General features: G+C 44.3%; 1 protein-coding gene across 1 annotated transcript in view; it reads right to left on the bottom strand.

The window, feature by feature from the left end:
* Nucleotides 1-247: 247 nt before the first annotated feature.
* The window catches only part of CUBN (cubilin), a 1111275-nt gene continuing 1092972 nt past the window's right edge, over nt 248-18550 (bottom strand). Inside the window, exons 66-67 of the mRNA XM_069211549.1 lie at nt 12757-12992; nt 248-557 (exon numbers count right to left, since the gene is read on the bottom strand). Of these exons, the coding sequence (XP_069067650.1) occupies nt 450-557; nt 12757-12992 (344 nt within the window). The 3' untranslated portion in view covers nt 248-449. The remainder of the gene's footprint in view (nt 558-12756; nt 12993-18550) is intronic.

Raw genomic sequence — 18550 nt, 5'->3', positions numbered from 1 at the left:
GAGCACACTGTTCAGTGCACAGAACACTACAGAAAGGCACATCCACTCCTGAAACTGCAGTGTGCAAAACTGGAAATTAGAGATTAACATCTGGATTTTTAAAGCAGTAACCTGGAGAACGTGGTTTTTATAAATGACATATTATGGTGCACGATAATCTAGTTTAAACAAACCATGGCAGGGTGTGCACCAGGACACAGGCACTCAAGTTAGAATTCTCTGCATTAAAAAACATACGAAAACTATGTTAAGACAATATCGTTTTTAATCAAAACAATGCTGTCACATTTCAACGCATGTGCAAATACGCAGAATCAATTTCTTCATTTTAAAAACAGTGTTTTAGGTAACCATATTTCACCAAGTGCATTTTGAGAATTTCTCAAGCTTTTTACATAAAATAAATGTGCAACTCTGAAGCTCTCTGAAATGTTCAATCATTATTTTTCTCAGCTTGTCCATGTCAGCCTAAATCCTGATGGCAAAGTTGCATATTCAGCATGGAATTTGATGAATACACGATTCGAAGTTGCAGCAAAAGGTGCAATGTTTGTTTCCTAAAAGAGAATAGAAATGGCAACTTTTAGACTAGCAGGCACATTTTTGAAAATCACACTAAAAATCACTTTATGTGTGCAGGACTTTACATACAAGTTTTATAGGTCCTTTATGCATGGCCTCAAAAGTAACCACTTCACACTATGCATTTTCTTGTGTGTGTAGACTGGTCTTTATTGCTTGCTAATGTGTTAATAGGAGAGGGGTAAGGTTTTTTTTCACCAGGCCACAGGCAGCAGAACCTATCTTATTTCTCACTCTATCTGGTCCTGTATCCCTTTCAAGACTCAGTCTTAAAGTCCCTGCCACAACACCATCATGTGCACAATGGTTTTCAGCCTTCAGATAGGAGGCCACATAGCACGTAGGTCTCCGATTCACAAAGGGGGTTTGTTTGTTGGGGTAGGGCCCGGAGCTGAGCACAGCAGGGGCCCTATTACACACAGGGCGCACTTTATTTGTTTGTGCCCTGGTGCACTTTAAAACAGGTGCGCCAGACGCAAACAGAGAAAGTGTACCCTATTATATTGAATGTGCTGTCCTGGGGGCAGCCTCGAATGCACGCTACCCTGGGGGCACAACATTCAAGTGGAAAATGAAGCAGCTTTGAGGCAGCCGCTCCATGTTTCCCTGTGCAGACAGTAACCCACCTGCGCTTTTAAAGGGGATTAGAGATCCCCTTGGAGGCAGGTGCAGTGAGTGACTGCACCCGCATGCGAGGGGAAATCAGGAGGGTCCATTGGCAGCCTTTCCACCCTCCAGAGGTCTGCCATCAGAGGCTCACTGACAGTGAACCTCCTGTCAGCTTCTTTGCCTCTGCTCTCATAATATGGCACAGGCACAGAAGCAAAGGGATTACCCCATTTGCATGGGGTCACACCCTCATGTAAATGAAGGAACACCCTCTTGTGAAAGGGCTGCTGCTGTATGTGCACCAGAGCTATCTGTATTACAGATTGGGCTGCACAAACCTCTGTGGCCTTTTCTGTCATACCAAAGTGCCCCGAGGGCAGACCAAGCACGTGCACATGCCTGTTGCACCCCAGGGCGCTTTGTATAATACGACCACAGATGTTTGAGTGCTGCACTTTCCTTCCTGGTATGAATAACTAAGTGGCAGGAGATCCTAGTGACATGCTTCCATCACTCACATGAGTTGAAGGACAAGGGACTATTCTTTTCAGAAGAGCCATAACTTCCATCTGGGTATGAAGAAGGTCAGGCACTTTGCTTTGGAGGGGAGTTCTGTTTGGGGTTTAACAACTCCCAGAAAAATGCCTTGGTAGTTGGACCTGGGAGCTGTGAGTGGAGTATGCTTTATACGTTTTTTTTTTCAATGTGTGTAAAAAATGAGCAATAAAACAGTGACCTAAACAGTAGAAAAAGACAGATATGCCCATCTGCCTGAATTTCAAAATGTTAAACCATATACCCTGAAATGAATACCAGCTTCCCAGACTGTCCAAATTATGTGATCCTAGGCAAAAAGTTTATTTCACAGAGGCTCCTTTTTTTAGGTCAAGCACTCAAGCACTTTGACCTTTTGTAAGTATTTTGGGCTTTTAACCATGCCCATCTCATGCCCATCACTTCCACTCATTCGTGAGCTTGCCTTTCAACAATCCCTTGATGTCATTGGTAATTGCTTTACATTTGTCCTGCCTTGGGGTGGTTTTGTTACCGCCTTGCAGACTGACCCTGTTACATGGATTATTGCACAATCGTTGATATGTTTTTCTGTGAGTGAGCTACTTTGTTTTTTTGTCTCTCCCCTTGGTGCATGGCGGCCATGGTGTCACAGCGTGAACTCGATTGGCGTGTGTTGCACCTGGCCCTTTTTGCAGGGTCATCTTCCTCCTAATTTTTCTGACCAGTTTTTGTTAGCTTTAGGACTCTGGGCACTTTACCGCTGCTAATAAGTGCAAAAGTGCATATGCGATCTGAGTAAATTGTATTGTTGATTGGTTTATTCCTTATTGGCATATTTGATTTATGCCTAGTAAAGTGCACGAGAGGTGTCTAGGGCCTGCAAATCAAATGCTAGTAGTGGGCCTGCAGCACTGGTTGTGCCACCCACATTAGTAACCCTGTAAACATGGCTCAAACCTGCTGCTGCAGTGTCTGTGTGTGCAGTTTTCGACTGCCAATTCGACCTGCAAGTGTACCCACTTGCCAGGCCCAAACCTTCCCTTTCGATACAATTAAGGCACCCCTAAGGTAGGCCCTAGATAGCCCCATAGGTAGGGTGCAGTGTGAAATTCTGCCAAATTCGGGTTTCACTGTTGCAAAGCCTATCTCCCTCATAGTTTAACATGGGGGCTGCCTTTAAATAACTTTAAAGTGGAGATTCCCTTTAAGGACAGATGGGAATATGGAGTTTGGGGTCTCTGAACTCACAATTTAAAATTACATCTTTTAGTGACGTTGGTTTTTAGATTGTGTGTTTGAAAATGCCACTTTTAGAAAGTAGGCATTTTCTTGCTTAAACCATTCTGTGACTCCGACTGTTTGTGGACTTCCCGTCTGGGTCAGTTTGACAGCTGGGCTGTTCACACCTCTCCTCTAGACAGTCACACAAAGGGAGCTGGGGTGTAGCCTGCATATCTTAATGAGCCGTTTGAGCTAGAGTGGAGGGAGGAGTGGTCGCTTGCACCTGAAAGGACTGTGTCTGCCCTCACACAGTGCAGTCTCTTAACCCCTGGTGTGCGTCTGGAGCCTGGCCTGGACAAAGAAGAATCTGGCAAACACTTGAGACTTTGCTTTGAAATTTGCCAACTTCAAAGGCCGAAAGGGGTATAGGAAGAAGACCCAAAACCCCAGACTTTTAGAATCTTTCTGGAATCAAGAGGAACCTCTGCCAAGGAGAAGAGCTGAAGAGCTGGAGGAGGAGTACTGTCCCTTTGCTGTGTTGCTTTGCTGGACTGGCCTGCAGTTGCTGTTTCTGCCTTAAAAGAGTGCAACGGGTGAACTTTGCTGTGTGTCCTGCTTGAGAAAGTTCTCCAAGGGCTTGGAGTAGAGCTTGCCTCCTGTTGGAAATCTCAGGGAAATCAAAGACTTCAATTTTCTCGACCTGCAGCACTGGCAACTGTGTGTTTTGTGCTGCTCAAGAGGAGAAACCACTGCAACGCCACCAACGACACAGCTGGCCTGCACCGTGACCTGCCAATGCTGCACGGAGTCGCATTGCCCCGCTTCACACCGTGACCTGGTCTCACCGCTGCTATCATGAGATGACTTCACCAAACCGCTGCTCACACCGTGACCTGTGGGCCCAGCACTCTGGCATCACCTGCTCACACCGCAGCCTGGGCCTCCCTGACGACGATGCTCCTGCTGACACCGGTGCCATTGCCTGCACCACTGGTGAGGAGCAAGAAGGACTGCCAGTCCCACACCGCAGCCCAGTCAACCAACGCCAGCACCATTGACTCCAGTGTCGTTACCAGGCATCCCTGCCTGCACCATGGCCTGTGGACACCGCTCGTGAGGGTCATGAAGCACTGTCCCATCCCGCAACGCTGGCTTGGGCCTACCAACAACAGCGCTGCCGCAATGCCGCCGCCGCTGCCTGCACCGTAGCCTGTGGACACCACACATTGCACTACCCCACTTCACACCGTAGCCCTGGTCTCACTGACGCCGCTGGATGCCGTCACCAAGCCGCTGACTGCATGTGACCTGTGGGCACTGCACGTCACATCGTCCTGCTTTGCACCGCAGCCCCGAAACCATCAACGCCAGCGCTCCTGACCTCATCAGCCCGCAGTTCGATCTGCAACGGGTGTGACTTCAAAGCCCGACGACTCCTGCACCGACTCTGGAACGGACACAGAGTCGTCAGCAACTCCGCTCTCCGGAGCTCAATGCGAGGATCACAGCGCCCTACAAATCCAAGGTACTGTTTGCCTGCCTTCTCGACACCGTAACTGGCCCGCAACGCTGCGGTCAGCTTGAACTGTTGGTTTTGTTGATCACGACGCCATGATAGCCCCAAGTGGAGCTATTGACTTCAAGGAATTGTATTTTTGAGTAAATCTTGCAGAATTCACATTTTTATTACTGTATTTTGGATTTTTATCATATTTGGTCTTGTTTTAAATAAATAAATATTGGCTATTTTTCTAAAAGTGGTGTAGTGTCCTTTTGTAGTATTTTCACTGTGTTACTGTGTGTTATATGCAAATGCTTTACACATTGCTTCTGAGATAAGCCTGACTGCTTGTGCCAAGCTACTAAGGAGGCGAGCAGGGGTTATCTGAGCGGGTATCTCCCTTATCCTGACTAGAGTGGGGGTCCCTACTTGGACAGGGTGCAAACCGACTGCCAACTAGAGACCCCATTTCTAACAGTGCGTATCTGTGAAAGTTGTTCTATGGGGATAGCACCTGTGCCAATTTGATGTTTCCCGTTTCTAGGAGGAAATGCATTTTAAGATAGTAATTCAAGGACTGGGTTTGGATTTTCCTAACTCGTATGAACTGAAGACATTGCCAAGCGTGTATGAGGCTGACTACTTTCTAATTCCAAAAGCAATACTGTCATGACAGCATCGGTGCACACTGTTCTTTTTCTTTAGTTGTGGTGAATAGTTCGCAATGTTTTCAGTTAAGCATGTAAGCAGCTGGCAGTGGTGCACCTGCAAGGAAAATGGACTTTCACAGAAGGAGGCACTCAGGGCCAGAAATAGCGTGCATTGAAATTCTGACTAGCTTTGCAGTGTGTTATTGTTGGCTCAGTTTTACACCCTAAAGAGATTACACAATAATATACCCAGATTAGAGGTACATTCGCAATGTTCGTAGTGATTACTGTGCAAGAAACTGCTCGCTAAACTAGGTTATTGACCAGCTATACAGTAGTTAAAAAGTGTCATCATAATAGTACATAGAGTTGAGCTAATGTGTAGATAGATGCTGACAAACTACTCAGCCCATGTTAAACTTGCCAGAAAATATATTGTAGATGGCTAATCCGGTAATGCCCAAATCTGGCATATTTTGATCTTCTCCAGGAGCTTTAGGGAATAACTAATCGGTACAGCAAAGTGCAGTCAGAAAATGAATTGCAGGAGTGCGGTATTCGCAGGGCTGCTCTTGGTATTACCACATCTACTCACATTAAATTTAGGACATGTTTAATACAGTGGCGGCTGGTAATTTTAGGAGGGAGGGGGCAGGCAGCACACTCACACTCATGCATTCACACATGCATGCACATCCATTCACAACATTCATCAACATTTAAACATACATGCACGCACCATTCATTTACAAAACACACACATTTACCTTCACACACACACACACACACACACACACTTACCTTCGGCCTCGGAGGTCCAGGAGGGTTGGGACTGCTGCCTTCCCTCATTGGGCAGCAATCCCAACTTCGCCACAGAGTGGGATGGGGTCCGTGAGACTGCTGACCCCTCCCCACTCTGTGACGAGGTGTCACTGATTGACACACGCCCTGGGCGATTTAGGGCTTAAACCTGAAGCACCCAGGTCGAAGTCAATGGGTGATGCTTATCCTCGTCACCAAGGGGAAGGGCCTCAAGGCACCTTTGCTAAGCTGAGGAGGTCACACCCATAGGAGCTGTGACCTCCTTAGCCCAGCAAAGTTCAGCTCAGACAGCAAGGAGTCTGCGCAAATCGCGCATGTCTCACTCCTGGCTGCCTGATCTGAACATGAAGAGTGTCTGTCAGGCTGACCTTTGCTCAGCCTGACAGGCACTCTTCATGAGGGGCAAAAGGTGGTGGGGGTGTGTGGCCAATCTGCCCTAAAGGATGGGCCGCAGCTGGTTTAATATGAGGCAGGATGAAGACAGACCCCTTTTATGAACGTGACCTTGAAACGGGGTGAAAAAGGCAGTGCCACAAATACTAATACTTGTGATCATGCTCTCCATATATAAATACATTTAGACACAGGCCTGGTATTTTGACGAATAACCATTGGAAAACATTGTTCCAGCTGTACTTCTACTAGGTTTCTCCACCAGAAAAACAGCTGCTGAGGGCATCACAGTGAATTACTGGGAAAGGTAGCAATTACCAAGGTGGTTCAATGCAAGATGACTCCTGGTATTCCAACAGGCATGTTAAATTTGATGGGGAGCAGAAAAATTATGTTTACAAGACATTTTTTAACCCCATGCTATAATTGCCACCAGGATAAAGAGAAGCAAAGGTCGGAAATCTAACTACCGGATATTTGTCCTTTCTGAAGATTAACACCATGTTTGGAATGACGGGCTAAATATTGATAAACTTGTATGTTTTGTACCAAAAGTTATTCAGAGATCTGGTACAAATGCTATGTGCAGAAACAAATTGGTGTTTATTATTGGTTGCAAAATATCTGCCAAAGTTTAGTTCCACCTTCATTTATTAAGTTTCACTTACAATCGGCTCTCTGAAGACGTATTGTTTCTAATACTAATATAAACATTTTGTGGAATTTTAGGCAGCTTCTTGTTCTTAGTTGGATGACTTTCTTGTCTATCTGTTTGCTGTGCTTCTTATTCAATGTCTTTTGCCACTAATCTTTGTTTGTCCCACCTCTGGAACATTTGTTCTCCAATGTGTTCTTATTGGATGTCCTTCCACTGCTTGAATTCAGGAAACTACTCTATTTTCTTCTTTTACCACTCTATACAAGTGCATGTATGATCTTGTTCCCTTCCTTGTTGCCACCTCACCCTCAAATACACACGTATGTTCCATTTGGTTCCCACCTCCCCTCTCATCCATTACTTCTACCAACATTTCTTGGCAAACTTATTTTTTTTAATTGCCACTTCCCACCTCAAGCTCCTTCATTGTCCCCCCAGACTCTCACACTGTGTATTGCCCCCCCCACATGTGATTTTTATTTTGTTCATATTTTTTGCTTGGAAGGCCCATTGGATGCAATTTGTCATTCCCTGCCTGGACACTGGTTTTACAAAATGGGGTTTTGAGCATATTTCATGTATTAAATTTCATTTACTGCTTCAAGATTGGTGTTCACTATCTTGAAACGGTAACTAAAAAGATAAAATGGTGGCTGCATCATGCAGCATGTGAGCACATGTGTACATACGTCAACATGCTGGGCCATAGTAGCATCATGATGCATATGCACACATATGTAATAACGTATGTAAGCCTAAAGGTCTTTTGTTCTTGCTTTGTGTGATGCTGATTCTTTTTTCGAATGCAAAAGAGCATCTGCAAAAATCATTGGAAAAGCCATTACATCTGCATTGGTAGCTAAAAGGAGAAACTCGATTAGCGGTATTGGGGCACTGGTCACATTGTTCACAGTTACCTAATCAGAGTAATTTTATTGTGGCTGTCCCCTTAAAACACTTGAAATTGGTAAATGCTTCACATAAAACAGAAATCCTCAATGCAAAAGTGGCTCTTCCAGCAGAGCAGGAGAGCTGATACTACAATAGTCACTGCACTCGGGAAAATTTGACCCATGAGGCTTTGCAAGCATTCTTTTTCACAACATTTTTGCCAATAACTCAGCCTGTGGTGGTCCTAGAACAATAGGACCGCCGCCAAAACATTCAGCAAAACACACTTTCTGTTTAAGTCATATCTGGGTCCCCAATTAGGTTAGTAGGGAACCCAAAATAATAACCCCTCACACCATTCAGTCCCTCCTTTTTTTAACCTCTCCTACAACCGGATCTTTTGCTTTACAGCTGGGAGTCGTTTGTGTTCTAAGGGGCTTAGCCTCGCAATAGGCCTGCTAGCTCTGTAAATATAAAATGCACTATGTCCTCTGGGAGCTAAATATATGGTTGTATTGCATTGCTTTCTGCCATTCTGTTTTCATGTGATTATGCCCTCTAGGGGCTAGCTATATGGTTACAGGACCATGTTTCTTACAAATAATATTTTTATTGTTGTGTTCTCTAGGGGCTGTTCTGAGCATTAGTCAACATACTCCATTATTCGCTGCACTCGGTCATCCCATAATGCTTTGCAGGGCATTCTTTTAAAAAACATTTTTGCTCGTAACTCAGCCTGTGGTCGTCCCAGGACAATGGGAACACCTTCAAAATGGTCACCCCAGTTTGCTCTTTCTGTGTAGATCATCCCTGGGATCCCACACTAGGTTAGTGGGGGTCCCAAAATAATAACCTCGTCCACCATTCAGTGTATTTTTAACTTCTCTCATGGCTGTAACATTTATTTTATAGCTGAGAATAATTTGTGTTTAAAGAGTTGTGTTTGTAATATCATTGCAGTGAGCCTGCTAGCCCTGAAAACGCACAGTGCTCTTTAGGGACTATATATATATATATATATATATAGTTACACTACATTACTTTTGGTTGTTTTCTGTTTATGTCTTCTAGAGGCTGACTGCATGTTTATATGACCATGCTTCTTCCAAAAGCTGTTTCCATTGTGGTGTCCTCTAGGGGCTGCTCTGAGCATTATAGTATAATGTCAGAAGTTTTTTTCTGACAAAGGTTTTTATTGAGTTTATATGATCATTTTACATGTTTAATTAATTTCTCCTTATTGCAATTATTACCATAATTCAGGCCAGCTTAACATCCTTATTACACTATGGTTGCTTGAACACTCTTGATATACATGGGTGACCCTTATAGTTTATTTCTCTCGTTACTCGATGGCTGTCTTGTGTTTTTTTTGGGGCTAATTGTGTTAGCCAGCCAGCAAATCTGATGGGGGGGTGGTGAAAGTGGTATTCTATTGGAATTAGCTTGGCAGAGTTAAATTAGGATGGTAAATGGCAACATTTCATTTTTGGCTGCAGATAGAAGAAGAAGGTAAACTGAAGTGTTTTAGTTATATGCAGGGTCACTGGAATTATGTGGCAGGAAAAGACCAAATTATGAGGCAGGAGTGAGCACTTTATGTGGAAAGAAAAGTCCAGTTATCAATTTACAACACTAATAGCTTTAACTCAAGCAAATGTGAGACCCATTGCATTGCAAATGCTTGTTCTATATTATATATGAGTGTTCTATTAAGTACTTGAGTTTGGGACGTACACAGTACAAGCACATAATATATTTGATTTAGCTGTACAAGCCTCTAGTATATTTGATTTAGTATATTATATTTGTTGCACAATCTACAGGACATCCATTTTCATGACTCAGCCTGTGCATGAGCTCTTAAAGTCAAACAAAACCTAGGGCTTGGCTCACCCGATTAAACTGTCTGGGCCCCCCTCATGTATTTGTAACTCAGACTTTGTACATGTGGCTGTCAATCACTTAATGAAGCGATTTGTAAAAGGTGAGGGTTAGAAACATGGAGCCCTGCCCACTTGCACTGATTTGACAACTCTCCCATTAAGGTTTTTTTGCAGCAGAGATGACAAAAGGGTGCATGCAATGAAACTAGACTTAAAATATGTTATGCCAGGGTAGGGACTTCAGGCCTTTGTGTTGTATGTGACCATATTCATGAGTTTCCATAGAGAATTAACATAAATAGTGGCACAGACTGGGGCATGGCTTCAGCAGGATTGATTGAGATGGGACACCCCTCTAATGAATTCTCGGTTTGGAAATATATCTGGGGTACCTGTTTTGAGTCTGTCTTGGCGTTTCTCATTTCACTAAGAGGTTTCTTTGAATTGGTATCTTAAAAAACTATAGTGACTGGTTTACCAAAATAGTAGTAAATCTGCACCCATTGAAGTACTCCTTGAATGGGTGCAAATGTAGGACTTTTTGGAATTCACTAACATTGGCAGTGGCAGGCTTGAAAAGTGTGCCAGTCCTAAGTTTCCAGACATACTACTGGCAATCAAATACTTAAAAGGTGATAGGAAGAGTGCTGAAATTAGTCCAGTCAGTAGCAATCACTTGGGGTAGCATTTCAACCCATTGTTTGTCACCCACTGTGCCAACATAGAGGCCCATCTAATGCAAATATGTTCTGACCCTGTTACCCATTAAAACAGTCCATCCCAAATCTTGGTCAACTCACCCCTCCACCCTGCAGCCCACTGTTTTTTGTTGGCAGATTGGAGATTCACCCCTCCTGGATCTCACTGACTAAGCTACACCCCTGGTAGTGGACATAAATAATTAACAACCTGATTGTTACATTACGTTGTTTTTGTCATGTTATATTTGCCTTTCCTTTAATGCTCTAAGTATGAATAATTTACATGAACTGATTTTTCCTCTAAGCCCACTATTTTCCTTCTCCAGATTCTCCAGTGGAATATGAGGTTTTGGAATGTTAAGACTTCTGTGTTAGGATTCTCTTTCTGACTCTTGGTCAGTGGCTAAGCTGTACTGTATCTGAATCAGTGACTATGTACTAGTCTTCTTACCTTGCCACTCTTTGCCAGTATAATAGTGATCTGCCCATTCAAGTGTATTTATTGAGCAGGCAGTGAGAAATACACATTCCACCACCTTTAAGAAGCTGTGGCTAATCCAGTTTTCATGATATTTTTTCTGTAGTTATTGAAGCTCAGACCCAAGCAACTTCCTCCAGAATTTCCCATTTAAATATTTGAACGTAATATCTATCAGTCTACCCACCATATTTTACATAATGCTTCCGAAAAATCAAAATTATCATTCTACAAATGCAACACATTATCATTTTTTTGCAATATTTACACACCTACAAAAAAAGGGCGGAAGTTAATCTAGGGTAGAGAAACACAAAGTATTATTGAGAGTGTGCAAGTATAAGTAACCAGAAGGATCATTCTCATGTCTAGAAACACCTACAATGACATTGTTACGAAGTAGGTTGTAAGCCATACTGCTCACCCCATAGTCTTATGTTCTAGTAGGGCACTTGTGAGCATGGGAAAAACAACCACCAGACCAGAAGGAACACCCACCATCACTTGCAGTCTAATCTGTTTCCCATCACTCTCCATTCATTTTTGCAGAAGTCCACCAGTTTCACTTTGTGATACATTGACCATATTTTTTGCCCAACTGGCCCACTCTATCACCCTTACTACTTGTCACTCATTCTGTTCTTCAGCCCATCTGCAACAACTAACACATAACCACTCCTCATCTTCCATTATTTTGGAAAAGCAAGAACTAAAATGGTATTGTCTTCCTTTCCCTCAACTTCTCAAACAATGAATGGCCCATGGTGCCATGGGGCCAGAGGGTTGCCTGTAAAACCTCAAACACTGGGCTGCAAAAGCTCGCTGAAGGCTTTCCTTAAACCATCGACTGAAACGCTCAGATGAGAATACTTATCTGCCTGTGGTAAAATGGTGACCTGCAGTGAGAAGCATTTGGCTCATCTAAAAACAAATACATTTCCTTTTGCACAATGCACACCATTATCATTAACAAATACTGTTTAAAAACGACTCTAGAACAAATATTACTAAAGGTAATAACTGTAGCAGTGGAAAAGTAACCTACAATAGGCATCTCTAGCGAACTGGAAGCATAATAAAGGAATAGAATTGTAAAGCAAATAATAGATGCTAAACTGTAATCAATCAAGCACATGGGGGTCCGGTAGGAGAAGCATTAGTATTACTTGTATTAACCAGAAACACACTTATAGTTACCTCAGGGTCCTGGATGAGTCCATCAAATGTTGAATAAAGATAAGAAGGGGAAATGTATGCATTCTTCGTCATGATTATATCTACTTGGAACAACACCTAATTGCAATACACGTTTCCAAACCCAAGGGCTTACTTTGCCAGTTGAGCCACTTTTTTCGCAACAAACACTGCTAGCTTCTTCTAAATTTCATTATTTTCTGTTGTATCTAACAATTCAATATCTTTCATGCTTCTTACACATGAGATATATGAAGACATATAAGGTTATGGGTGGGGACAACACATATTACAACGGCGATGCCATTTATAACATTTTTTGAAGTCTCTATTAATTTCACAGTCAAAGCATTGGAGAACAGAAGCAAACACAGTATCGATTCGCTGCTTAAACATGTGTCCTACAAATTCACCTTGATATTTTTTTTAATTACTAACTTATGTGTTCCAAATGTATATTGATGACTTGAAGCATGGCTAATCTTAATTTTATCTTAATGTAATGCTAATATGTGCTTAGTTAACAGGTGTACATTTAAAGACAGATATACATACATAGTCGCACACACAAACTCTCTCTCTCGCAAAGGGTTTAGGTCTTCAGGCAAATAGAATTAAAGTAATCAGAAAGGCCCTTTTGAAATAAATACATACACGTCCGCAATACGGTCCTGATGGGGGGTAGTTGGCATCTGGTCCATTGTAAAGCTCCAAGTAGTTTCTACTGCAGTCACCTGGGTCGTCGATGTAAATTGATGTAAAGTTTACTGTAACAATTCGCCCCATAGGAGCAACAATAGTCCATTCACAGTGAGTGTTGTTGGCATAAGGACCTGGGTAGTTTGGACTCGCAAATGAACCATGATCACCATATAGAACTCCGCCACAACCTAAACAAAAAGAATAGTTATTAAGGTAGAATTCCTTGTTTTTGGAACATATACATTTCTAACAAACAGATGTCACTTTTTTTAACTGGCCAGGAGATCCTTAGTATTGTTACAGGTCCCCCACCCTGCTAACTTTGAAATATTGGGAATTTTCAAAGTGTATGCGATGCCAATTTAAATTTCTGAGGTAGCTCACCACTTTCTCATTCGAATCCAACTTGGATATTTGCCATTTTCTGGTGGTAGGTTATAACTTAGATTAGTTAACTTCAAATCTACAGTATAGTATTTTTAGGACAGGCAGACCTTTTCTCTGGTCGGGAACTTCTTAACTGGAGGCAACTAATTACAGATACCTTACAAGATAGTATTACATAGAGCAATCCAGTGCTTAATTTGTAAAAGAATGAGTGTCAGTGCCCAAAGCTCTGCTCAGAAGAACCCGGCCCGTGCTACTAAGTGATGGTATCTTGTATACCAAGGGTGTGTAGTCTTGAATCCTCCTCATGCCTCTTTAATCGACTGGCAGACACTCCCTGACCCTTTATCTGTCTCTTGTAGGTTCTTGCTTTCTACCTTTTCTGTCTTTCTCTGCCTTCCTCTTTCCCCTTTTGCGTTTTTCCCTCTCTCGCTCTAAATATCGGATGCTGGTACCTAAAAATGAGCGGCGGTGAGCCCTACTGGCATCTACTGGCCCAAATTAAGTACTGGTAAACCTAAGAAAAGATATTTCAAGAATGCATAGCTATGGTAATCAGCCAGGCTATGCTTGAATCAAAAGCAAATGTCCATATCACCCGATATTACAGTGCCACGCTGGCTCCTGGTGGCATGAAAAATAAAAATTCAAAACGAGCTAAAGCATCTGGATGGTATTGCCCAAAATAGTTACACTACATCCCAGCTGTTACCTTAGGCCAAAATAAATACCATATTTCAACCTGAAAACACAAGGTTGGAGAATCTGTGTTCTTGGTTCTCAACTCTGGTGAACATTAAGTCAAACCTGATGACTCAACAAGGTCTGGCAGCCTTCCTAGAAAATCAGAAGATGAGCCTCCTCAAAGTAAAGAGGCTTTTAACTTACACATCCATATATCTGGGATATAACCTTCAAAACGGGACTGGCCCTCTTTAAGGATACTTTGGAACCTACTTTAGTCTAGCTCTCAAAACTCATAGGAGAGCATCTCCCAACCATATGACCCCAACATCCAACAGTTTTGTGGTGGGCTGCTAGCTAATACAATCTATACAGTGATTAACTGTGAATAATTCTATACAAGACAATAACATTCTAACATACATTCAGTTATCTGTACTTTTGAAGTACATCGTTTTTTTCGAGATAAAATAAGATTGCCCACATGTGTCACCTCCTTTACATAAACACACATTTTGTAGCTCTAGCATACAAAACATGTTGTTGTACTCCATAGGTTATTGTGCCTTTATGTGTTATATATAAGAAAAAGTTGGTGAATTCCTTTAGTCTAGATTCAGTATTTATTTTAAACAGAAAAATGTAAAGGAACATTTCAAATTACCCACGTTCCCTTGTGCAAGCTCTAACATTACCTTGGAAAGTGCTTCAAGATCAAGTGGTAGTGAGAAGAGGCAATATTATTGGAATGTGGATGTTGGCAAATCGATGGCCAGCCCCTTGTCCTATATGTCTGCCAGTCTCAAATGCACATGCATTCAACTCTTACCCGTATCATGGTACTGAGCTAATGAAAGGGACATGGACACACATGCCTTTACCTAGTTTTAATATTTGAACTGTGCCTGTGTATGGTCCTAATGAAGCATTGGTGTTAGACCTGACATCCTTAGGGTGGTCATACCCCAGACTTTTTGGCATTTTTGTTGCTGTATCTTTTTGTTGGTCTTAGGACTCTGGGAACTTTACCACTGCTAACCAGTGTTAAAGTGCATGTACTTCTCGCATAAACATGATAACATTGGTGTATCCACAACTGGCATATTTAATTTACTTATAAGTCCCTTGTAAAGTCGTATAACATATACCCAGGGTCTGTGAATTAAATGGTACTAGTGGACCCGCTGCAGTGATTATGCCAACCACTCCAGTAGCCCTGAAACATGTCTCAGGCCTGCCATTGCAGGGCCTGTGTGTACAGATTCACTGTCACCTTGGCTTGGCATTTAAAACCTTGGGCCAAGTCCTACACTCCCCTTACCGTACACAGAAGGCACTCCTAAGGTAGGCCCTAAGTAGCTGATAGGGCAGGGTGCTATGTACTTTTAAACTTTACATGCACTGGTAATGAAAAACTCCCAAAGTCATTTTTCATTACTGTGAGGCCTGCTCCTCTCTTAGGCCAGCATTGGTAATGTCTTAATAAACCTTTAAGCTGTAATTCCTGATCAGAAAGGAGTAGCTATATAATGTTTCATATCAGTTGATTGGTAATGATAAATCCTCCTTACTGGTGAAGTTGGATTTATTATTACTATTTTAGAAATGCCAATTTCAGAAAGAAGGCATTTCTCTGCTCTCACTGCTTTGTGTGCCTGACAGCCAGTCTCCAATACATGTCTAGTCTGGGTTGGGAGACAGATACACTTGTGCATTCCCTCAGACACCCACCCACTTAGGACATTCAAATGCATCTACATTCATGTGCATACTCATGGGTCTTCCTAGGTAGGGAGGGTGGGAAGGGCTCACTTTTACACTTCATAGTTAGCGGCCTGAGCCCCACACAAAGGGCTGATTACCCCCAGCTGATCGTCTGGATCAAGGACTGACATGAAAGAGGGACTTCAGAGAGATCCCTTGAAGTCACCCTCACATCAAAGGCACATTTTCGTATAAGTACTGGGTCTGTGACCCCTAAAACCAGTACACTACTGGACCTGAAAAGAACTCTGCTTGAGTAAAGACTGGTGTGCTGTAAGTAGTGCCAGTCTGCCAGGACTGACTGTTCCAGGCACTGCTTCACTGCTTTGCTGTGCTGCCCTGCTGCCCACTGATCTCTGCCCAGCCAAGGACTAAGGCCAGAGTGACTCCAAGAGATTGCTGGCTTTCCCCTGTTCAATAAAACACAGTACCATCAAAGATTTCACCTCGGGGTCGTTGCTGTAAGATTCTGCCCTTCGTGAGCCTAGTAGCTGGCTGAGAACCAAGATCAGAGCGTGTCCGATCGCTATCCTGACCTGCTATAAGAACAGAGCTGTACTTGAAGATGGTGAGTACCCATGGATAACCTGGACCGAATCACTCAGCACACCACAATCAAAGCGTCAGTGTTCCATTAGCCACCAGGCCCGTCTACCAGTGCCTTTCCACAAGCAGACCCCAACACTCTTGTTTGCAGATATCGATGTGTCTTCCCTGAAGCTGCCACAGTGTGTACCAGTATGGCCCTCTCCACATGATGTGTTGCCCCGGTAACCATGGGTGGATCAGAGACTTAGGGGGTGATTCTGACTTCGGGGGGCGGCGGAGGCCGTCCGCCGAAGTTCCCCCACCAAAATACCGCTCCGCGGTCGAAAGACCGCTGAGGGTATTTTGGGATTTGCCCTGGGCTGGCTGGCGGCCGCCAAAAGGCCGCCCGCCAGCCCAGGGCAAATCAAACTTCCCACGAGGACGCCGGCTCAGAATTGAGCCGGCGTAGTGGGAAGGTGCGACGGGTGCAGTGGCACCCGTCGCGTATTTCAGTGTCTGCATAGCAGACACTGAAATACTTTGTGGGGCCCTCTTACGGAGGCCCCTGCTGTGCCCATGCCATGGGCACTGCAGGTGCCACCAGGGGCCTCGCGGCACCCCCTACCGCCATCCTGTTCCTGGCGGGAGACCCGCCAGGAACAGGATGGAGGTAGGGGGTGTCAGAATCCCCATGGCGGCGGAGCGCGCTCCGCCGCCATGGAGGATTCTGCAGGGCAGCGGGAAACCGGCGGGAGACCGCTGGTTTCCCGCATCTGACCGCGGCCGAACCGCCGCGGTCAGAATGCCCTGCGGGGCACCGCCGGTCTGTCGGCGGTGCTCCCGCCGACCCTGGCCCCGGCGGTCTCGGACCGCCAGGGTCAGAATGACCCCCTTAGACAGTTTCAGGAAGGCAACAGCTCATGACACGTGGGCCCTGTTCCCACAGCTTGCTGACCTCTGCTTCTCGGCTCCTACATCTCCACTCAGAGTGAGCCAACATTCCTGCAAGGTACTGTGACGTAGAGGGACCCAGGGAGAGACACACATAGCCGACCTGCGCTTCTTGCAGACGACGCAAGTCAACCAAACCACTAGTACCGAAGAATATTGTCAAAAACGAATCCTCTTGACATTGTAAAAACCTCATAACTTGAAAAGTACTGCTTTTGCTTTTATTCCTTAGAAAGTAATATCTCATAAACTACTTATTGAATGTTTGTCATTTTGGTCTCATTTGACTCGGACAAATATTCTATATTTTTCCAAACTGGTGTGGAGTCATTTAGGGGCATATTTATACTCCGTTTGCGCCGAATTTGCGTCGTTTTTTTCGACGCAAATTCGACGCAAAACTAACTCCATATTTATACTTTGGCGTTAGACCCGTCTAGCGCCAAAGTTCATGGAGTTAGCGTCATTTTTTTGCGTGAACACCTTCCTTGCGTTAATGATATGCAAGGTAGGCGTTCCCGTCTTAAAAAATGACTCCGATGCATATGCGTCGTATTTATACTCCCGGGCAAAAATGACGCCCAGGAGTGGGCGGGTCTAAAAAACCTGCATTAGCGCCGGATTTTAGCGCCTGGGTCAGGGCAGGCGTTAAGGGACCTGTGGGCTCAGAATGAGCCCAGAGGTGCCCTCCCCTGCCCCCAGGGACACCCCCTGCCACCCTTGGCCACCCCAGGAGGACACCCAAGGATGGAGGGACCCACCCCAGGGACATTAAGGTAAGTCCAGGTAAGTATTTTTTTTTATTTTTTTTTGTGGCATAGGGGGGCCTGATTTGTGCCCCCCTACATGCCACTATGCCCAATGGCCATGCCCAGGGGACAGAAGTCCCCTGGGCATGGCCATTGGGCAAGGGGGCATGACTCCTGTCTTTGCTAAGACAGGAGTCATTTCAATGGGGGATGGGAGTCGTAAAAAAATGGCGCAAATCGGGTTGTGGCAATTTTTTTGCCTCAGCCTGACTTGCACCATTTGTGGACGCCCATACGCCATTTTCCCCCTACGCCGGCGCTGCCTGGTGTACGTCGGTTTTTTTAACGCACACCAGACAGCGCCGGCGGCTAACGCCGGCTAACGTCATTCAATAAATACGGCGCCCGCATGGCGCTTCAGAATGGCGTTAGCCGGCGCTAATATTTTGGGCGCAAAACTGCGTTAGCGCAGTTTTGCATCAAAAAGTATAAATATGGGCCTTAGTGTTTTTTAATGGGTTACTGTGTGTGTGTTGCACAAATACTTTACACAATGCCTCATACGTTAAGCCTGACTCCTCTGTGCCAAGCTACCAGAGGTTGAGTACAGGTTAATTTAGGGAGTGTAACTTACCCTGACTAGGCTTGAGGCCCCTCCTTGGACAGGGCACATACCTCTGCCA

Source organism: Pleurodeles waltl, chromosome 10 (genome assembly GCF_031143425.1).
Source record: "Pleurodeles waltl isolate 20211129_DDA chromosome 10, aPleWal1.hap1.20221129, whole genome shotgun sequence".
Classification (NCBI taxonomy): Eukaryota; Metazoa; Chordata; class Amphibia; order Caudata; family Salamandridae; genus Pleurodeles; species Pleurodeles waltl.
The sequence above is the reverse complement of the archived record's forward strand: the minus strand, read 5'-3'. Positions and strand labels throughout refer to the sequence as shown.